The 23,238-nt window shown below is 48.0% G+C and overlaps 1 protein-coding gene across 1 annotated transcript; it reads left to right on the top strand.

The window, feature by feature from the left end:
• The first annotated feature begins 1,045 nt into the window (after positions 1–1,045).
• GMFG (glia maturation factor gamma) lies at positions 1,046–22,030 on the top strand. Its single transcript, XM_083754480.1, has 7 exons — positions 1,046–1,140; positions 5,751–5,847; positions 8,378–8,427; positions 14,882–14,951; positions 16,756–16,830; positions 19,319–19,392; positions 21,732–22,030. Exons 1-7 carry the CDS (start codon positions 1,081–1,083, stop codon positions 21,801–21,803), a joined length of 498 nt encoding a protein of 165 aa, XP_083610606.1. The 5' UTR covers positions 1,046–1,080; the 3' UTR covers positions 21,804–22,030.
• The last annotated feature ends 1,208 nt before the right edge of the window (positions 22,031–23,238 follow it).

The raw sequence follows: 23,238 nt of genomic DNA, 5'->3' as shown, positions 1-23,238 counted from the left end.
TTTACAGCACAGTTTGTCGAGTATAGACTGGATAGGGTTTTATTTCATTTTATTTCCCACAGTCCATTTCCTGTAACAGAAAGTAAACAATACAATAAGGCAAAACACGTCAACGTTAATGGAAAAGTCTGTTACGGCTTGCCTGCTATTAGTACACGGCTAAGCTCCTAATATTGAAAATAGATTTTATATACAGTATTTATTTTTCGGATGAGCTCTTAGATCCTAATAACTTTCATTTGCTTCAGCTTTTATATGCCTGAGACGCTTGTCCTGTTCCCTTTCCTGTGTTTGTTCATATTTTGAAATAATAATAATAATAATAATTTATTATTTATACCCCACCCATCTGGCTGGGCCTCCCCAGCCACTCTGGGCGGCTTCCATAAAAACCAAAAATACAGTAAAATATCACATGTTAAAAACTTCCCTGAACAGGGCTGCCTTCAGATGTCTTCTGAATGTCAGGCAGTTGTTTATCGCTTTGACATCTGCTGGAAGGGCAGATAAATGCAATAAAAACACAATCTGAAATAAAAGGAAATAAAAATAGAATTCTATGATTCTACGTCCACAACAAGCAAAGAGGGATTTGTAAAGAAACCCCACAATTCTCTTTGCCAAGGCTCTTAAAAAAATCCCTGTTTGACAATGGCATGAACTCTCCATCCTTGGAGGTTTTTAAGCAAAGGTTGGATATTATTTTATTATTTATAGCCCACCCATCTGGCTGGGTTTCCCAAGCCACTCTGGGCGGCCATCTGCCATGTTGATTCCTGCCTTTCAGGGGGTTGGACTGGATGACCCTTAGGATCCCTTCCAACTCTGCCATTTTATGATTCTGTGACCTAAGAAGTGGGGAAAGACCCAGTTCAAGGGTGTTTCCAAAGTCTGTGTCCTTCAATGGAAGTCGGTAATTTAGCAGCCATGGCTCAACCTGAGAATATAACAGGTGGACCAAAGCCCAGAACAAGCCCAGGCTTGCAAAAGAGGTTTAAAATAATAAGAAAATTGTTGTTGTTGTTTCCCCTGGCTGTGTCTGAAGCAAGAGGAAGACCATGCAATTAGTAGGTCCTCTGCATGAAGATGGAAATTTTCTGTTGGGTGACAGAGAGGAGGAACTGCTCAGCAGTCCAAGAGGTATTAAGGGAACACCTAGCATATTTGATAGAATTCAGATCTCCAGGGCCAGATGAACTGCTTCCAAGGGTACCAAAGTATCTTGCAAATGTCATCTCATAGCGTCTGTCTGTAATTTTGAGAATTCTTGGACAATTTAGATTGGAGGTGGGCAAATGTTATTTCCATCTTCAAAAAGTGGGTGGGTGGGGGGAGACCCAGGCAACTACAGACCCGTCAGCTTAACGTCAATACCAGGAATAATCATCATCATAATAATAAATTTTTATTTATATCCCGCCCTCCCCAGCCAAAGCCGGGCTCAGAGCGGCTAACAACAGTAAAAATAGCACAGTTTACATAAAATCACAGTCAATTAATTGAAATACATTCTAAAATCAATTCATTCTAAAATAAATTGAGAATCAAATTAATGGCAACCACTGGGCTAGGGTTCTATGAGGATTACAGAGGGAGGGGGTCCTAGCACAGAAAAATCAAACAATCAGTCTGTGAGCACTTAGAAGAAGATGCTGTGATGACTAAGAGCTAGCACGGGTTTCACAAAAACAAGTCGCACCACAGTAATCTTATTTCTTTTTTTATATATATAGTGTTACAAGCTTAGTAGATCAGGGGAATGCAGTGGGTGTAATGTATCTTGATTTCAGCAAGGTTTTCGGCAATGTCTCCCATTATATTCTTGCAGAGAAGCTAGTAAAATATGGTCTAGGTAATTTTATTCTTAGGTGGAATAGTAGCTGGTTGACTGAGTGAACCCAAAGAGTGCTCACCAATGATTTCTTGTCTTCCTGGAAAGAAGTGACAAGTGTTGCAGGGTACTGTCCTAGGCCTCTTGATTTTCAACATCTTTATAAATGGATGGATGAAGGAATTGAGGGGCTCTGGTGGTCTTAGTAGACTACAAGCTTAACCAGAGTCAACAGTGTGATGCAGAGGCAAAAAAGCTAATGCAATTCTAGATAAACGGAAATCTAGTGTTCGGATCAAGGGAAGTCATAGTATCACTCTGTTCTGCCTTGGTCAGAACGCATCTGGATTACTGTGTCCAGTTCTGTGCGCCACAATTTAAGAAGGATGTTGACAACAGGAACGTGTGCAGAGGAGAGCAACAAAGATGATTAAGGGTCTGGAAAACAAGCCTTATGAGGAACGGTTGAAGGAGCTTGGTATGTTTAGCCTGGGAAAGAGAAGGCTGAGAGCAGATATGATAGCCATCTTCAAATATATGTCAAAGAGCTGTCACATGGAAGAGGGAACAAACTTGTTTTCTCCTGCTCTGGAGGGTAGGACTCGAATCAATGGCTTCAAATTGACAGCGGAACGGTTTCCTGCGGAAGGTTGTGGCCTCTCCTTACTTGGAGGTTTCTAAGCAGAGATTGGATGGCCATCTATCATGGATGCTTTAGCTGAGATCCCTGCATTGCAGACGGTTAAACTAGATGACTTTGTTCCCCTTCCAGATCTGTTTCTGGTGCCATGCGCTGGTAGATTCATTAAGATTAGTGTGTCTCTCTTATTCAAGAAGTAGTCACTCCAGCACAGTTTGAGAACTGTAGGTGAAGGAGAAATGTGTTGTTAGCAACCATCACTTTTCAGTAATGTCAGTGCCAGTTACCTGGAGAGAAGTCATCACCTATGGACAATTGGGTGTTGGTACCAAAAGGAACTGAATGGTCTGAAGCTCAACATCAAAAAAACGAAGATCATGGCCCCTGGTCCCATCACTTCCTGGCAAATAGAAGGGGAAGAAATGGAGGCAGTGAGAAATTTTACTTTCTTGGGCTCCATGATCACTGCAGATGGTGACAGCAGTCACGAAATTAAAAGATGCCTGCTTCTTGGGAGAAAGGCGATGGCAAACCTAGACAGCATCTTAAAAAGCAGAGACATCACCTTGCCAACAAAGGTCCGTATAGTTAAAGCTATGGTTTTCCCATTAGTGATGTATGGAAGTGAGAGCTGGACCATAAAGAAGGCTGATCACCGAAGAATTGATGCTTTTGAATTCTGGTGCTGGAGGAGGCTCTTGAGAGTCCCATGGACTGTGCAAGAAGATCTAACCAATCTATTCTTAAAGAAATTAGCCCTGAGTGCTCACTGGAAGGACAGATCCTGAAGCTGAGGCTCCAATACTTTGGCCACCTCATGAGAAGAGAAGACTCCCTGGAAAAGACCCTGATGTTGGGAAAGATGGAGGGCACAAGGAGAAGGGGACGACAGAGGACGAGACGGTGGGACAGTGTTCTCAAGCTACAAACATGAGTCTGACCAAACTGCGGGAGGCAGTGGAAGACAGGAGTGCCTGGCGTGCTCTGGTCCATGGGGTCACGAAGAGTCGGACACGACTAAACGACTAAACAACAACAACAAAAACAACAACCAAAAGGGACACGGGTGGCGCTGTGGGTTAAACCACAGAGCCTAGGGCTTGCCAATCAGAAGGCCAGCGGTTTGAATCCCCGCGACAGGGTGAGCTCCTGTTGCTCGGTCCCTGCTCTTGCCAACCTACCAGTTCGAAAGCATGTCAAAGTGCAAGTAGATAAATAGGTACCGCTCCAGCGGGAAGGTAAATGCTGTTTCCGTGTGCTTCTCTGGTTCGCCAGAAGCGGCTTAGCCATGCTGGCCACATGACCCGGAAGCTGAACACTGGCTCCCTTGGCCAACAAAGCAAGATGAGCACCACAACCCCAGAGTCGGTCTCGACTGGACCTAATGGTCAGGGGTCCCTTTACCTTACCAATGCTTGATCACTCAGTCTCCTTTGGACGTTATTAGGCTGGTAACTAAATCCCCCTGTTCATGCCTACTTTCGGCTTTTGTCTGTCCTGTTGAAAGGCCCAGCCTGCTTTGAGTCTGATCCTGAACCCTCTAGGATCTTTCTTGTCCTCTGCCTGTGGCTTCCCCTTTTGTAACTGTGAATGGAAACCTTTAACTTCTCTCTGGACTCCTCCCTACCACCAGCAATGACTTCCGCCCCAGCAGCACACATTCTGCAGCTGTCAAGAGTGTGTGCCTGGTGCCTGGCGGTGTTTCGCAAGTGCTGATGTTGAGCAGAGTGTGTCCTAACTAAAGCAAGAGCACAGAGATCTGCACATCCTGTCAGAAGGGCCAGCGGCTGAACCCAGAGCTGCAGCATTTCAGCTGACACGGAGAGACCTAAGGCAGAATGGTTAGCTGAAACAATTCTTAACGTGGGTCGGAAACAGTGGCTAGTGGGTGGTGGGTAGATTCTGCGCCATACTTGTGTTGAGCTGCTTTGAAAGTTTGCTTGTTGAAAATCTGACCTCTTTCCTTGCCATTCAGCCCTTCCTCCTTGTTATTATGCAAATAAGATGTCCAAAATATAGTGTTTCTAGCCTTTTCTTGTTCCAAAATTCTGCCTCCGTCCTTGAAGCTTTTGCTGTGGCTTGGAAGCCACATCTTGACAGTAGGCAGACATGAGCTTCCTGTGTGGTGTGTGCAAGCCTGAGTGGCAGATCAACCTTTCAAAATGAAGGGACCTTCTGGTGTGGCGTTTGATAGAAGAATGAACACACCTAAAACAACAGCAAAAAATATAGATTGTGGATTATGAGAAAAGGTGCTGAGCCTTGTAGGACCCCTTCAGCAATGGGAAGAGCTGCCGAAGGGCAAGACCTTCTCTCAAAGTGCTTGAGAAGAGTTGGGACAAGTTTCTGCTTGGGATAGTTTTCTGTTATAAGAGACCTTGTTTGTGAAGAAGTGAGCTGAGATATGGGTGGACAGGTTGCAGGGTCTTGCGGAGAGCTTTGGCTTGGAGAGCATCCTAATAGAGACCCAGAGGTTTATCCACTGTGGCACCAAACTGTGTTTTGCAAGTGCTGTTAAGCAAGTGTTTTGCAGGGTGGAGCTGGGAAAGCTGAGTAATCTAAACAAGCCAACACACAGAATAAGTATGGGAAGAAAATATGAATCCCTGTGACACAAATGTGGAGGGTAAATAACAAAAGAATCAGCTGGGTGCCTCTCTCCAGCAGAGAGAGCCCTCAGTAGCAATGCTTAAACTCACAAAGTTAAGCAGCACTGTGAAGTGTTAGGACTGTAGACTGTTAAACTTTTTGCATAAGTCATTTAGGCCTTTGCAAACTGCTTCCCTCTTTCTGCCTCTCTTGCAATGAACAGACCACACTGTTAAGTAAGTTTAAAATGCTTTACTAACAAAACATTACAAAGATCAGGTTCATGCATTTATCTAAGCAGCAGCAGGAAAGACACAGGCAGAATACTCTTGGGTAGAAAATACAGAAAGATACCTTCAGACATGTGCTCTAAGCTTGGAGCTTTCTTACGCAGGTCTTCCTTGCTCAGTTACATCGTGCAGAGAGGGGGAGAAATGAACAGGAAGAGAAGGCTTCACTTCCTTCCTCATCAGAGAAGAGGGGGGCATGACCAAAATGAGTCTAGGAAATGCAGCTCTATTGCCTTAACCCCTTCATTCACTGACTAGCAGTCATACATAGTTAAGTTTGCTTGCAATTTCCCACAATTAGTTCTAGAGGAGATGAGGCTATGCCATGGTCATCAGGGCAATGAAGAAGAATGGCCTGCTTGATTGGAGGAGAAAACCCACGTTGCTTTTTCCATTGCAGTCAGATTCTCTGGTTGTGTGTGACGTGGACCCAGAGCTGAAGGAGAAACTGAAGACGTTCCGGTTCCGGAAGGAGACTAACAATGCGGCCATAATGAGTGAGTTTACTATCCTGCATGCCACCTCCCTATTTTTGCCCTAAGATTGGGGGCTATGGTATTGTGTCTTGGCACCCCTGCCATAGGAACACAGGAAGATGGAATCAGACCACCTAGCGTGGTCAGCTAGTTGACAGCTGTCTAAACTGAGTGACAACGGCTCATCTGGCTTTCTGGCAGTGTTCTCTTCCAGCTCTACTTGGAAATGCAATTGGTGGAGTATAAATACTCCAAAATAAATAAATGAATAAGAATTGGGATCTTCTGCATACATCAGATGCCCTATTACTGAGCTACAGCTCTTCCCCACTCAGTGCAAAGCAGATGGGTTGCCCCACATCTCACAAGTGACAATGGCAGGCTCCTAAGGAGGCATTGTAAAAAGCTTAGTACAAGGTGGTACCTAAATACTGGTGCATTTCAAGCCTTTGTGCTTCGTCAGGGAATGCTTTAAAAAAGAAAATAGAAATGAACGCAGTTCTCTGACAATGCGGTGTTTGTCTTTTCTAACCTGAGAAGCCTGAGGCATACCAGATTGAAATGTGCTGGGGGTCTGTGCACCTTGTATTAAAGTGGCTTTGATGCTGATGGAACTTCTCTTGGCAGCTGCATAGGCAATTCTTAACTGCGGTTAATCAGGTGTCACTGATAAACTAGAAGGGGGTGTGAAACGCGCTGTTGGCTGTAGTCCTTCTGCATACCATTAGGCCACTGACTTAAGGGCCATTTCAGTCTCACCAGCAGTTCTCTGGCTCACAACTCCCCCCAACTGCCCCGCAAGGTAATTTGTGAAGGCAAGAGAGCTTGGGCTTGGCTTTGATGTATTTATTTATTTAGTGCTCTTGTATCATGCTTTAAATCACCCAAGTGACCTCAAAGCAGTTTCCATACCAACAAATAAAACAAAATCATTAAAAATTCACGGGACACAATTAAAATATCAATAACGAAACCACAAAAGACCAGTGCTATAATGCAGAACAGACTCAAGGCACAAAACAGTCTAACCTATGGCCTCTGGAAGCTGGAGAAAAACAAACGACTTTTCACTAAGCAGCAGCAGCAAAAACCCATCAGTATCACGGGAACCTGCCTTATACGGAGTCAGGCCATTGGATAGATTTCAGGACAGATGAGAGAAAGTCCTTCTTCCTTCATGCAGCATATAGTTAAACGGTGCAACTCCCTCCCAGAGTCGGCGCTGATGGCCGCCAGTCTAAAAAGGTAAAGGACCCCTGACAGTTAAGTCCAGTTGCAGACGACTCTGGGGTTGCGGCGCTTTACTGGCCGAGGGGGCCGGCGTACAGCTTCCGGGTCATGTAGCCAGCATGGCTAAGCCGCTTCTGGCGAACCAGAGCAGCACACGGAAACGTTTATTTTCCCGCTGGAGTGGTACCTATTTATCTACTTGCACTTTGACGTGCTTTTGAACTGCTAGGTTGGCAGGAGCAGGGACTGAGCAATAGGAGCTCACTCCATCATGGGAATTCGAACCGCCAACCTTCTGATTGGCAAGCCCTAGGTTATGTGCTTTAGACCACAGCGCCACCCGTGTCCCTAAATGCCATTTAAAGGTAAAGGTAAAGGGACCCCTGACCATTAGGTGCATTCGCAGACGACTCTGGGGTTGTGGCACTCATCTCGCTTTACTGGCCGAGGGAGCCGGCGTACAGCTTCCGGGTCATGTGGCCAGCAGGACTAAGCCGCTTCTGGCGAACCAGAGCAGCACACAGAAATGTCGTTTACCTTCCCGCCGGAGCGGTACCTATTTATCTACTTGCACTTTGACATGCTTTCGAACTGTTAGGTTGGCAGGAGCTGGGACTGAGCAACAGGAGCTCACCCCGTCGCAGGGATTCGAACCGCCGACCCTCTGATCGGCAAGCCCAAGAGGCTCAGGGGTTTAGACCACAGTGCCATCCGCGTCCCTGGCCACCAATCTAGATGGCTTTAAAAGAGAATTGGACAAATTCATGGAGGAGAATGCTATTCTCCAAGGTGGCTGCGCTCTGCCTCTAGCTGCTGGCAGCAGTGCTTCTGAATTCCCTGACTCCTGGAAACCACAGGAAGGGAGTGAAAAGGGCTCTTCTGCTCAAGTCCTGCTTACGGGTTTTCCATACAGTGGTACCTCTGGTTACGTACTTAATTCGTTCCAGAGGTCTGTTCTTAACCTGAAACTGTTCTTAACCTGAGGCATCACTTTAGCTAATAGGGCCTCCTGCTGCTACCGCACGATTTCTGTTCTCATCCTGAAGCAACGTTCTTAACCTGAGATACTATTTCTGGGTTAGCGGAGTCTGTAACCTGAAGCGTATGTAACCCGAGGTACCACTGTAATGTGAATCTGGCTTGGCCTGTGTGACTAGATGGGTCCTTGGCCTGATCCAGCTGGCTTCTCTTATGTCCATCTAGCTCAGTGTTTTCTACAGTGACTGGCAGTGGTTCTCCAGGGAACTTCCGCATGCAAAGCAGATCTTTCTAAGAATGGAGGTGAAATCCCATTACTAGGTTTTTTCTCCTCTCTCCTCAGTGAAGGTGGACAAAGACAGGCAACTGGTGGTGCTGGAGGAAGAATTCCAGGTATGTAAAACCTTTCCACTTCTTTTTTCTATTTAAAATGAGAATCATTCCTCCTGCTTTTATTTCTTTTAAGCACCCTGATTCAGGTCAAGTTTTAAAAAGTACCCCTCATTCGAATTCAGAGGCTGCAAAAGAAGGCTGATAGGCTTCAGGCTGAAGCAACACAAAGGTGTTTTTATACCGTATTGGCCTGAATATAAGCCACACCTTTAAAACTGAAGGGGGTGGGGGAAGAAAAAAAAAAACCCCAAATATAAGCCACTGCCTTCCTCACTGCTCCTGGCTACTGGGGGGGGGGCGGGCAGGAGCCGCACTGCATTGCGATGGCCTTTCCCCTTCCTCGCTCTCTTTTCCTGGCCTTGAGGGAGAAGATGGTCTGCTTTCCCACGCTCCTGGTGCTGTTTGCCCCACGCTCCTGGCTACATACTGTAATGTGGCAAATATAGTTAAAGGTAAAGGGACCCCTGACCATTAGGTCCAGTCGTGACGGACTCTGGGGTTGCGGCGCTCATCTCGCTTTATTGGCCGAGGGAGCCGGCGTACAGCTTTCGGGTCATATGGCAAGCAGGACTAAGCTGCTTCTGACGAACCAGAGCAGCCACGGAAACGCCGTTTACCTTCCCGCCAGAGCGGTACCTATTTATCTACTTGCACTTGACATGCTTTCAAAGTGCTAGGTTGGCAGGAGCAGGGACCGAGCAACAGGAGCTCACCCCATCGCGGGGATTCGAACTGCTGACCTTCTGATTGGCAAGTCCTAGGCTCTGTGGTTTAACCCACAGCGCCACCCGCGTCCCTTTGTGGCGAATATAAGCTGCACATTAACTTTTCATGGTCAGAATTTGGGGGGAAAGTGCAGCTTATATTCAGGCCAATATGGTATATATGCGTGCACACACACACACAAATTGCAGCCTGGTGCAAATTCCCCAGCCTTCCAGATTCCAAACATATTGGACTTCAGTGTGCTGACTGAGACTGATGGGAGTTGTGGTCCAAAACATCTGGAAGGCACCGGGTTGAGGAAGGCTGGTGTGCTACACCCCCATGGCAGGTGTTCTGCTGCACAGACCAGAGCAAATGGCTCCAGGTGACTCATATATGTGACGCCCAACCACACAGTGTAGGGAAAGGTAAGCAACCCTCTGAGGTCACACGCAGGCTTACATGAACTGGGGAAAGTTCTCCCTAGCTACCAGGTGTGGCGATCAGTTAGATTCTGACTGTGGGGAGGAGGCTTCAGATTTCATCGCAACACTTATCTAATCGTTTACTTGCAGTGTTCGTACGCTGTATAAAAACAGCATATTTTCCCCCCCTACAAAGCCAGCAAGTGATTGAGCTGCAGACTTTGTTGTGACTATAAAGTGAAGGCATTACAGAGGGGTTTTTTTTTCCTGGAGAAAAGCGTAATTGTCTCCACTACAGACAAATGTAAAGCTTGAACAAGCTACTCTGCCCAATCATAGTCTTGTTGTTGGGAGGAGGTGGAAAGCAGGGATGTTGAACACTAAACAAAGACAGTGCAGAAGCACTGCTTTTTTATATTGCAGGAGAGTGGAACTGTAATCAACCGGTTCTCTCACACACATGTGTGTGCACACACTTACTTTTCACTTCACTTCACTTCAGCCTGCGACAGCAGCTGAATTCCCAACTCTTCCAGCAACTGCCTGGAATCTGACATGGAGAGACATCTCCTTTTCCCCAAAGAAATTGCATCAGCTCCTCCATTCCACCTTCCTGCATTCTTGACATGAATTTTGTCGGTACATTACAAATTACGAGGCTGGGTTAAAAGCAAATTGAATTTCAGATCAGGTTTAATATCTCAGGGGAGCGATGTGCTGATGGCGTCATTTGCTTTCATATTTAATTCAACACGTTATGCAAGAACCCTCACACGCGTTAGCGAAATGTTAATCAAATGGCAGCGCGGAATATCCACTCCGCTGTGTTTTAGGGAAGCAGGAAAACTAGCGGCGGGGGTTTCAAGGGAAGATCTCTTCCCATTTCTTAAAATATGAAACGACTGGCAAGTTTTGCTTGTCAAAATGGAAGCCCAGCAGCGCACACTTTCCAAGAAAGGAACTGATGCATAATAACATTCCACTGAAATAATCCAGGAGGGTCCTAGCCTGGAAATGGAAGCTTCTAAACAGAGTCAGCTTGTTAGGGGATCCTAGAGCCACAGCTTGCTGAAAACAATGGACTGGAGGGTGAGTTTGTCCAAATGTCAATTAGTGCTCCCTTCTCAGTTTACATCACGTAGTTCTTGTGCCTGCTGGTGTCATCTGGCAGCGCTTCCTGATGGTTGCTGTTTTGGGGTAGGATCCAGTGATGTCATCAGGGCCGTCTTAAGCATATCCGGCGCCGTGGTGCAAAGCTCCCTCTGGCGCCCCCCCCCCCGTTTCCCAGAGTTTTTTAGGGAAGACGGCACTGCTGGCAGGGCTGGAGGAGGCGGACAGTGGCTGGAGGGTGGCTCCTCCGGTGGGGAAGAGGCAGAGGCTGGACGCGGTGCCTCCTGGCTCAGCTGGCCACTTCGTGCCACGGCGGCCACGGCAGATGGAGGCTCCGGGTGCGGTGCTGCTTCGGCGTGGCATGGTGGAGGCGGGCAAGGGCAACGAGCTGATGCTGGGAAGCGCCACGTCCAGCCTCCACCTCTTTCCTGGCGCCCTCCAGAACTTGGCGCTCCACGCCACTAGCCTCTATGGGTAAGATGCCCCTGGATGTCATGACAAAACCAGGGTGCTCAATTACAGTTGACTTGGCACCTTTGCACAGCAAACTCACTCCCTCCCCCTCCAAACCAGACTTTTTGCGATAAGGAAAGTTAAAGAGAATTGCATGGGATAACAATTGCTTGGTGCAGCTATACTCGCCCCACAAACAAATCAGAACGGACACTCAATAAATAGCCAACTTCACTTAACCTTCCTGCACCCGTTGTGCAAACAAATAAGGATGAATGAGGCTCAATCAACAGGCCGCCAACAAGTGACTTTACCCTTAGCTTTTCGGCTCTGAGGAGGCCTCGTTTACATCCACCTTCCAGCCTTGCCCTCCCTCTTGCTGCTCTTGAGTACCGAAGTCTGCAATCTCACACACCAGGAGTGTGGAACCCGTTGCTCTCTAGAAGGTCCTGGACTTCAATGCCTACCAGCCCCAGTTAGCACGGCTTGGGGTGAAGAATGGTGGGAGATGTGGTCCTGCAACATCTGGAGGGTCACAGATTTCCCCATCTCTGCTATATGCATTTATCTGGAAATAAATTGAATTCAATGGGATTTCTGAGTGTGCATGCATAGGATTATTCACAAGGCCGGTGAAGGAGGGCCAGCTTCTGCACCTTTAACAAACAGACTTCCAGTCTCCCCCTTTTGCCACGTGCTTCAATTTCTTCCCATTGATACAAGGTGTCCGAGACTCGGCTGCATCAAAGGACACAGCAGTCTTGAACAGGAAGGCTGTCGATCCTTCCAGCCATCTTGTTTGTACGTATGTGGCAGCAAGCTCTGCTTAATTCTGCTCCTTTGCCAGTTCATTACAGGGCTTGTGGTGCCTGCTTGGCTGCAGCAAAGAGGATTAGATAATGGGCTAATTCAGAAGAAAAGAATTTATGAGCCCTCCCTCCCTTTAGCAGCAGAGATGAAAAGGCAGTGGGAAGCAGCAGTCTTCGGTGAGGGAGGTGGTGCATGCTCCCTCCTTTTCCTCCAATCATCATCATCATCATCATCATCATCTATTTTTTGTACCCCGCCCATCTGGCTGGGTTTCCCCAGCCACTCTGGGCGGCTTCCAACAGAGATTAAAAATACAGTGCTACCTCGGGTTAAGTACTTGATTCGTTCCGGAGGTCCGTTCTTAACCTGAAACTGTTCTTAACCTGAAGCACCACTTTAGCTAATGGGGCCTCCCGCTGTCGCCACGCCTCCGGAGCATGATTTCTGTTCTCATCCTGAAGCAAAGTTCTTAACTATTTCTGAGTTAGCAGAGTCTGTAACCTGAAGCGTCTGTAACTTGAAGTGTATGTAACCTGAGGTACCTTGAGGACACCTTGCGAGGCTGTTCCTCTCCTATACACCCAGATAGAGGACAGAAACCTCTCAGCTACCGCTGAGCCACAGAGCCTTTGTGCAATGTCAGAAGTGACATCGCCGGGGGGGGGGGGGGATTGGGGTGCAGCTGCCTGGAATGCTGGGGGGGAGCAAGGGCTGAGCAGAGTGCCACCCTTGGCATTTGGTGCCAGAGATTGGAATGTCACCTGTCACCTGCACACACCTTTCAACCTGCGCACAGGCATAGCATCTGAGCTCCACCCTTGACAGGGAATAGCCAGAGAGGAATGGCGGAGGAGATGTTGTACTGCATAGACCTGGGTTCAAATCCCTACTCTTCTGCAAAGCGCATTGAACACTACCCGCCTGGGTTTTTCCAGATGACCTATTTATTCAGCATTCATCCTTAAGTGTCTTATTGAGAGCCAGCGTGGTGTAGTGGTTAAGAGCGGTAGTCTCGTAATCTGGGGAACCGGGTTCGTGTCTCCGCTCCTCCACATGCAGCTGCTGGGTGACCTTGGGCCAGTCACACTTCTCTGAAGTCTCTCAGCCCCACTCACCTCACAGAGTGTTTGTTGGGGGGGGGGGGGAAGGGAAAGGAGAATGTTAGCCGCTTTGAGACTCCTTCTGGTAGTGATAAAGTGGGATATCAAATCCAAACTCTTCTTATTGTTTCCCAAGGGTTTATATACCACTTGATTGTAATGAAACCTCAAAGAGGCGCTGACAGAAAGAATAAAACAATAAAATTATCAGTAATAAATAGTTAAAAACAATGATTTGAACCATTCCAAACAGAATTGGAATCAACAATAAGCTAAAAGCTGGATTAAAACAAACGCCAGCGTTCTGTATCTGGATAGGCTTGCTTAAACAAAAATGTTTAATTGTTTGGCACCTGTTTTGGCAGGCGCCCAAATGAGTGCAGTGAAGGCACCTGCCAGTGACGACAGGCAGGGAGTTCCAAAGTGTGGGTGCCACACTAAAATATCAATGTGTAAGAAGTGCAGAATGAGTATTATGTGACACTTGTAACAGTGCCTGATCCTTGGATCCATAGGTGCCACCTCCCTGTGTCCCTGAGTGCCCGAGCACTCACAAATTCCCTATGATGAGGCCGGGCACCCACAAATTTTGGTGCCAGGGCCATGCACGCTACATGGCACCCACAGTCCTGGGGCCAAGCTGGCACTCCTGCATGGATCAATGAGCTCAAGTGGGCACATATAGGATAAAGTGATCTCCTCTGAAGGAGTGGGTATGTAGCTTGCGGCTCCTTCTGGATCCCTTGCTGTTACTTGAGGCTCAGGTGGCCTCAGTGGTGTGGAGTGCCTTCCATCAGCTTCAGCTGGTGGCCCATCTGCGCCCTTATCTGTTGTCTATGCTCCACTTCTGTTGTCTATCCTCTAGGTTAGATTACTGCAATGCATTATATGTGGGGCTGCTTCTCCAGAGTTCAGGAACTTTAGCTAGCGCAGAATTTGGGGCAAGATGGACTGAGCATATCACACTGATCCTGGCTCCGACTGCATTGGCTGCTGATTAGTTTCTGGGCCCAATTCAAAGTGTTGGTTTTGACCTATGAGGCGGGGTAGGCAACCTAAGGCCCATAGGCCACAAGCGGCCCCCGGAGGTCATTTAACTGGCCCACAAACTGCCCCCAAATTGAGCTGCCCGCTCAGCGAGTCCCCGCGCGCTGCGCTAAACCGGCGCAGTGCAGCACGGGGGCTTGCTTCCGCAGCGCCAGAAATCGCGTCTGTGCAGACACTGTAAATTGCATCTGTGCAGATGCTGGAAATTGCAGGCGTGTGCGTTCACTCACACACACACAATCCGGCCCACAGTGGGATCTCCACTGGAGTGAACTGGCCCAGGCAAAGCAAACCTTACCAACCCCTGCTATAAGGTCTTAAACACCTCAGGACTGCAAAACTTCAAGAATTGCCTTTCCTTATGTGAACCAACCCCTGACCCTGCAATCATCATCTGAGGCCCTTCCTCGTGTGCCTCCACAACAGATCTAGAGGGTGGTAAAATGAGAAGGGTGGTAAAATGAGAAGTGGTGGCTCCCTGCTTGTGGAGTGTTATCCCTGTGGAGGCTCACTTGGAGCCATCATTACATATCTTTAGGCTGAAATGTCTTGCTTCAACCAGGCCTTGGGCTGATTGACATTCACCCTGATAGGTTTGAGGGGAGTTTTTTCCCTTCCTGTAAATCACTCGCTCGTCCTACACTATTCAATTTGCCCATCACTTTCCAAACTGCAAACAGCCACAGTTTTGAAAAAGTGAATTGTTGTGCGGGGGGTGGGATCTCATCCCTTCCTACGCAGCTACTCCCCTTGGGAAGACCCTTGTCTACAAAACTGATGCCTGATTTTTGTGATCTTCTTTAGGACATCTCTCCAGAGGAGCTGAGAAGCGAACTGCCAGAACGCCAACCTCGATATCCTAAGAGTTGTTTGAGTGTGTTTGTGAGAGGGGAGGGGACAACCTGATTCGGCCCATACACACTTCCATGCTCAGCTATAGTTTTGAGGACGTGGCCAGAGAAAGGGTTTCCAATGGATTTCGGGACCAGGGAAGCGGAAGCCTAGTTCATTTATAGAATTTTCTGCCAGAAGATTCTGTGATGGATGGGATGGGTAAAAGGTAAAGGGACCCCTGACCATTAGGTCCAGTCGTGCCCGACTCTGGGGTTGCGGTGTTCATCTTGCTTTATTTGCCGAGGGAGCCGGCATACAGCTTCCGGGTCATGTGACCAGCATGACCAAGCCGCTTCTGGCGAACCAGAGCAGCACGGAAACACCGCTTACCTTCCCGCCAGAGTGGTACCTATTTATCTACTTGCACTTTGACATGCTTTCGAACTGTTAGGTTGGCAGGAGCAGGGACCAAGCAACGGGAACTCACCCCGTCGCGGGGATTCGAATCACCGACTTTCTAATCGGCAAGTCCTAGGCTCTGTGGTTTCACCCACAGCGCCACCCGCACCCCCTGGATGGGATGGGGGACAACTGCAATTCCTTTCACATTCAAAGGCATAATACCCATTTTGAGGCGAGGCGACCAGAACACGGTATTCCCAATGCGGTTGCGTGATATAATTCACATGCAACTGGAGCAGGAACCAAAGATGCTTTTGGACTAATAAGGCCAGTCCTGGGTGACTTGAGCCCTTTTTCACACATGGTGTGGACACAAACCTTTTACAACTGGGCTGTCAACAGCTACTAACTGTGATGGCTCTACTCTGCCACCAGAGTCGGAGGCAGCAATGCTGGGATCCACAGGAGGGGAGAATTGCTCTTGTGCTCACGCTCTGCTCCCTGGATTCCCACGGGTGACCACATTGAGAACAGGGTGCTGGGTTAGATGGGTCATTGGCCTAATCCTGCAGTCTCTTCTTATGTCCTTATGCTGCATTCTTAGGACAGGAAGTAGCCCAGTGCCTACTGGGAAAATATAATAATAATAATAATAATAATAATAATAATAATAATAATAGCAATAAATTTTATTTATACCCCGCCCTCCCCGGCCAGAGCCGGGCTCAGGGCAGCTAACACCAGTAAAATCACAGTAAAATACATGAAGGGGGGGTTACAATTTAAAATGCAATTTAAAATGCAGCCTCATTTTAAAAGTAGCTAATAAATCAAGACCATAAGGGGAGGGAAACATAAGGGTCAGACCAAGTCCAAACCAAAGACCAGGCGGAACAGCTCTGTCTTCCAGGCCCTGCGGAAAGATGTCAAGTCCCGCAGGGCCCTGGTCTCTTGGGACAGAGCGTTCCAACAAGTTGGGGCCAGTACTGAAAAGGCCCTGGCCCTAGTTGAGACCAATCTAACCGCCTTGCGACTTGGGACCTTCAAAATGTTGTCATTTGTGGACCTTAAGGTCCTCTGCGGGGCAGATCAGGAGAGGAGGTCCCGTAGGTACGTGGGTCCTAGGCTGCATAGGGCTTTAAAGGTCAAAACCAGCACCTTAAACCTGACCCTGTACTCCACCGGGAGCCAGTGCAGTTGATAAAGCACTGGATGAAAAGGAGAGAGAAAAGAAAGGGGGGGGGACACTGGGGAATGAGATTTGTGGGTTTCCGCATCCAGGGAGCTCCAGAGCCTAAGGTGTCCTCACAGAAGAAGCTCTTTTCCACCCCATTGCCAGTTGGAGACAAGCTGGTCCGGTTCCTCCCCCCCCCCCATGTCTACCTTGCCATGAGATGCCCAGTTGCTTCCTTGACTGTGCCTGTGTGTGTTTACATTTGTAGTTTACAGCTATAAATACGTCCACGATGATGGCCGGGTCTCATACCCTCTCTGCTTCATCTTCTCCAGCCCAGTCGGTGAGAACCAGTGACTTCCTCAACTGAGGGTGACCAAGGGGTGGCATTCTCGGCTTCCTGTCCAAAGAGTTGAGCTTGGTGTATGTCGAGAACAAATGTGAAGCGTTGAGGGCGGTGGGGTGGGGGGGAGCCTGTAGGGTTCGATTCTGAGTTGGTGCAGCACCAAAGGGCCAGGTCTCAGGGCCCTGGGCCTCCACGTAACAACAGCCAAGCTGATGTGCGTTGTAACCACAAACCGTTCTGGATGAGGCCAGGTTGGGGGAAGCGATTACTGTATAACTGGCATTACTGTGATAATGGCCGTGTTCACACCATGCATTTTTAATAAAAGTTTTTATTAGAATTTGTAAGTTAGGACAAGAAGGGGAAACTTTTGCACAAAATAGGAAACCTTGGGGGGAAAGCATAATAATAATAATAATAATAATAATAATAATAATAATAATAATAATTTTATTTATACCCCGCCCTCCCTGGCCAGAACCGGGCTCAGGGCGGCTAACACCAGTAAAATTACAGTAAAAACATGTTGTTGTTGTTTAGTCGTGTCCGCCTCTTCATGACCCCCTGGACCAGAGCACGCCAGGCACTCCTGTCTTCCACTGCCTCCCGCAGTTTGGTCAAACTCATGCTGGTAGCTTCAAGAACACTGTCCCACCATCTTGTCCTCTGTCGTCCCCTTCTCCTTGTGTCCTCCATCTTTCCCAACATCAGGGTCTTTTCCAGGGAGTCTTCTCTTCTCATGAGGTGGCCAAAGTCTTGGAGCCTCAGCTTCAGGATCTGTCCTTCCAGTGAGCACTCAGGGCTGATTTCCTTCAGAATGGATTGGTTTGATCTTCTTGCAGTCCATGGGACTCTCAAGAGTCTCCTCCAGCACCAGAATTCAAAAGCATCCATTCTTCGGCGATCAGCCTTCTTTATGGTCCAGCTCTCACTTCCATACATCCCTACTGGGAAAACCATACCTTTAAATATACGGACCTTTGTTGGCAAGGTGATGTCTCTGCTTTTTAGGATGCTGTCTAGGTTTGTCATTGCTTTTCTCCCAAGAAGCAGGCGTCTTTTAATTTCGTGACTGCTGTCACCATCTGATTAAAAACATAATAGGGGGTGGGAAAACCAATTTAAAATACAGGTTAAAATGCAATTTAAAATGCAGCCTCATTTTAAAAGTAGCCCATAGATCAAAACCATAAGGGGAGGGAAACATAAGAGTCAGACTGAGTGCAAACCAAAGGCCAGGCGGAACAGCTCTGTAACATGAGGTTCAGCAGGAGGAGATGAAGCAATGGCCATATTTTCCATGTGAGTGGGAACTTAGGAATTCACGTACAGGTTTGCCAAATGAAAATTTAAAGGAATGAGAGAACGATGAGATAGCTCAGTCATGGGTTCGAGTTCTGCATTGGGCAAAAGATTCCTGCATTGTGGGTGGGTGGGCTACATCACCCTCATGGTCCTTTCCAACTCTGCTTCTATGATCATAGATTCCCTTGCTTCCTAGTTTGTTGTAGTCCAGGAGAAATACAAAGATAAAGAGAATCCATCTATCTAAACATACCGTATTTTTTTGCTTTATAAGACTCACTTTTTCCATCCTAAAAAGTAAGGGGAAATATGTGCGCGTCTTATGGAGCGAATGTAGGCTGCGCAGCTATCCCAGAAGCCAGAACAGCAAGAGGGATCACTGCTTTCGCTGCGCAGCGATCCCTCTTGCTGTTCTGGCTTCTGAGATGCAGAATGTTTTTTTTCTTGTTTTCCTCCTCCAAAAACTAGGTGCGTCTTGTGGTCTGGTACATCTTATAGAGCGAAAAATATGGCACTTTCGCAAGTCCACACCTTGGAACAAACAGGATGGACCATACAGCCATGGGATTCTACTTTTTGAAATAAAGTCATGCCATATTGCAAAACCACCAGCACGGAGAGTTGTTAGGAGATTAGGAGACCCTGATTCCCTTCCCAGAGCGGTTTAATACTTAACCCCTCTTTGCAGGGAACAGAATTACAGTCCTGGGAGGGCAACAGGGGGCTTCTCTCAGCACCCTCAAAAAAAACCCTACAGCTCTCAGAAATTCTCTGGGGGAAGTCATCTCTGTTTAAAGTTGTATAATGGTGCTTTAAATGTATGGTGAGATCGCGGCCAATGTCTTTGAACATTCCAAAGTGCTATAAAAACGAGTCATTTGAATGATTGAACGCCAGTCATTTGCTAGGTTTCCCCCCACCCTGCCGGTGGAAAAACCCAACAAATCCCACTTCTGTCGCAGAGAGATAAGGCAGTGCCCTTCAGCACCTGCCTGCCTTGGGTTCAAATCCCAACGTCGCCGTAGCAGGAACTTGTTTTGTGGGCTTGGGGAAGTCCGCCTCTCTCCACCTCAGCCAGTCCTTAACTCCCTGACCCGCTGTGGATCACAGCGCCCATTGTGAACAAGATAATGAACAGTCATTGCAACTAAAAGAGCTGCCTTCTCCTTTCCCCTCGCAGGGTGCAAGCCGGAGCAGCAGATGATGTATGCCGGGAGCAAAAACAGACTGGTGCAGGCAGCTGAGCTCACCAAGGTATTCCAAGCACACTCCTTACCTCTGGTTTTGTCCATAGCTGTCAAACGTCCCTTATTTGGCGGGACAGTCCCTTATCCCAGCGCCATGTCCCGCTGCTGTCCCTTATTGATGATGTCCCTTAAATAAGCTACTGAAGGTAATGGGGCCCTTTCTATATCCAGTTGACCTTTGTCAACAACAAATTGTTGCTGTTTTTTGTGTTGAATATGCTATATGGTAATTTATGGACCTAATAGGTATCTAAAGCCATTTGCACGCAACAAAATATGTATTTTATAAAAGTAATTGTTGATCCCTTATTTTGGCTGCTGATCCCTTATTTTCGAGGCTGCTGGTCCCTTATTTTCAAATCTGTAAGTTGACAGCTATGGTTTTGTCCCTGGTCGTCTTGGCATTGTTTTTGGCCTCTCTCCCTGCCAGAAACACCCCCCTCCCCAGCCTCTTGGGATTCTAGAGAGCAGCCTGGTTGCCTGGCGCAACCTGGAGAACATGCATGTAACCTTAAACCCCCAGGAGAAGTGGAAGAGGATGAGGCAACTGTGATTTCTCGCTTACATCTTCCTCTCCCCCTTTCCCCATGCCTATATGTGGCTTTTTGGTCTTGGGCAGCAGGGGATTCTTGTTTTGGGTGCCAGAACCGGGGTTCAGTTTCTAGACCAGGGGTAGGCAACCTAAGGCCCGGGGGTCGGATGCAGCCCAATCGCCTTCTCAATCCGGCCCACGGACAGTCCGGGAATCAGCATGTTTTTACATGATTAGAATGTGTGCTTTTATTTAAAATGCATAATAATAATAATAATAATAATAATTTATACCCTGCCCATCTGGCTGAGTTTCCCCAGCCACTCTGGGCGGCTCCCAATCGAGTGTTAAAAACAATACAGCATTAAATATTAAAAACTTCCCTAAACAGGGCTGCCTTCAGATGTCTTTTAAAAATAAGATAGCTGCTTATTTCCTTGACATCTGATGGGAGGGTGTTCCACAGGGTGGGTGCCACTACCGAGAAGGCCCTCTGTCTGGTTCCCTGTAACTTGGCTTCTCGCAGCGAGGGAACCGCCAGAAGGCCTTCAGAGCTGGACCTCAGTGTCCGGGCAGAATGATGGAGGTGGAGATGCTCCTTCAGGTCTACTGGACCAAAGCTGTTCAGGGCTTTAAAGGTCAGCACCAAGGCTTTGAATTGTGCTCGGAAACGTCCTGGGAGCCAATGTAGGTCTTTCAAACCCAGTGTTATGTGGTCCCGGTGGCCACTCCCAGTGCATCTCTGGGTTATTTGTGGGGCATAGGAATTCATTCATTATTTTTTCCCCAAAATATAGTCTGGCCCCCCACATGGTCTGAGGGACAGTGGGCTGGCCCACAGCTGAAAAAGGTTGTTGACCCCTGATCTAGACCAACCCTTGAAGCCAAGGAAAGATAGATCGCCACGTCTTTCAAAATGTGCAATATATTAAATAATAAAACCCTCACCTTAGCCCAGTAGTAGGGCACCTGCTTTGCATGCAGAAGTCATAGAAACATAGAATTGTAGAGCTAGAAGGGACTCCCAGGGGTCATCTAGTCCAACCTCCCAATGCAGAAATCCCAGCCCCAGGTTCAGTTCCCAGCTTCTCTGAGTAGGACTGGGAGGAGACCTCTGCCTGAAGCCTGGAAGCCGCTGTTACTCAGCATTGACATTACTGAGACCAATGGTCAGACTGGGTGTAAGGTAGAATTACTGTATTTTTCGCCCCAAAGGACGCACCGGCCCATAGGACGCACCAAGTTTTTTTGGGGGGAGATAAAGAAAAAAAAATTTATCCCCCCCCCGGCACTTGTGGGGCCGGCAGCGGGGAGAAGCGCTCTTCTCCCCACCGCCCGCCTGCAGACCAGGTCCGGGGACAGCGGGAAGACGCGCTGTGCCTCCTCACTGTCCCCGGAGCTTGTGGGGCTGGCGGCAGGGAGAAGCGCTCTTCTCCCCGCCGCCCACCGGCAGACCAGGTCCGGGGACAGCGGGATGGCGGCGTTCCGCCTCCCCGCTGTCCCCCGACCTTGTGGGGCTGGTGCTGTGGCCCTCCTGAAGCCTGGAGAGCAAGAAGGGTTGGTGTGCACCGATCCCTCTCGCTCTCCAGGCTTCAGCGAAAGCCTGCATTCGCCCCATAGGACGCACACCCATTTCCCCTTCATTTTTGGAGGGGAAAAAGTGCGTCCTATAGGGCGAAAAATATGGTATGTCCCTACTCTGCCCCAGCCAGCTCCTTGGCTACCTGGGAAAGGCAGGGAAGGATGCTTGGCCACATTCTCAGCCTAGGCAGATCGCCTTCTCCACCTGACTGCTGCTCTGTTTTCCCCCCCAGGTCTTTGAGATTCGGTCCACAGACGACCTGACAGAGCAATGGCTGAAAGAGCGCCTGGCCTTTTTCCGCTGATTGGTAGGGTATTCCTGGAGGGCTGGACCTTCAGTAAACTCCCCACTCATAGCAAGCCCTGTAATCTCACTCGCGCGCCCCCCCCCCCCATTTCACCCTAGAGATACCACTGCACCGTGGGTGTATGTGGAATATAGGGAAATTTAGCTGACCTATTGTCTCCATGACCAGAGCCACTGGCTTCCCCCTGCAGAGGAATTAAAATGAAATAAAGCGATTGGACCTAATTCTTCTTTTCTTTTTGCATTGCGCTGAGCCTGTGTTCTTTATGCTTGAATTGTGATCTTCTAGGGAGGGACATCTGGCCGCTAGCTACCCTTGGGCCTCCTCCAGGATCATTGAGCATTTATGCTGATTTGCTTGCACAAAGCTTGCCCAATGCCTGGTTTTCAGTTGAGCATTTGTTCTGATTTGCTCGCAGGGAGGTTATACAACAATGAGCATTTGTCTTGGTTGCAGCCTTACTTGCTTGTGTGGAAGTTATATGTTTTCCTGTTAACCAGTTTTATGTGGAGGTTATATGTTTTCCTGTTAACCAGTCATTCAGCTTACACTTTTAGTGCATTTTTTAAAAAAAACACTGGCTCAAGCAATAGAGCACTTTAATCCATTGCACATACCTAAATTTTTGGTATGCAACTGAATGCCTCCCACAAAATACTGACAGGTTTATCTCATTTTGGTCATGTGCACACCACACATTAAAGCACATTTATAACAGTCATGAATCCACAGCACTCTTAATAAACTACACTTCCCATGATCCTTTGGGGCGGAGCCATGTGCTTCAAATGCACTTTAAATGCATAGCTTGCATTTCTCCCTCACCACAGTGCAACCTTTCGCCACCTGGTGGCGCCTTCTGTCCATCAGATGGGTGCCGGGTGGGACAGTCAGATGTTTCCTGTCAAGTTCTATTATATCAGGGGTCACCAGGCTTTCAATATGAGGTCTCACATCTCAAATAGCTGGGGAAACGGATGACGTTCACAAGTGCAGCTTTTCAAATTGCAGAAGGGCTGTGGCGGCAGAAACTGCATACCTGCTGAGAGCATTTCACCACAGGCTTGCCACATCGTCACAGGTGCCTCGGGAACAGAAGCATCAAAGCAGTTCCTAAAGCACCACCTTATCGCCACCCACCCAAATCTCTGTCTTACTTGGCTTATTTTCTGCCCAGTGCAGAGGTAAGATAGAAGGTGCTTTTTAGAAGCTGTGTAATGAAATGATCCTACACGTATCAATTTGTGTTGTGTGATTGTCCTCACAGTGGCTAAAATAGGTGACTGCATGGCCAAAGTGCTGGAAAAAGGCAAATACATTTCCTTCTCTTGGCTTTGTAGTTAATTCATGTGTTACTTTAAACCACCAGAGGGCATGATTTTGTCTAGTAATCTAGCCAGCTCTTGTTTGTAACCAACCTCTCTATCTAAGC

The sequence above is a fragment of the Podarcis gaigeae genome (assembly GCF_964106915.1).
Source record: "Podarcis gaigeae genome assembly, chromosome: 8".
Lineage (NCBI taxonomy): Eukaryota > Metazoa > Chordata > Lepidosauria > Squamata > Lacertidae > Podarcis > Podarcis gaigeae.
The sequence above is the reverse complement of the archived record's forward strand: the minus strand, read 5'-3'. Positions and strand labels throughout refer to the sequence as shown.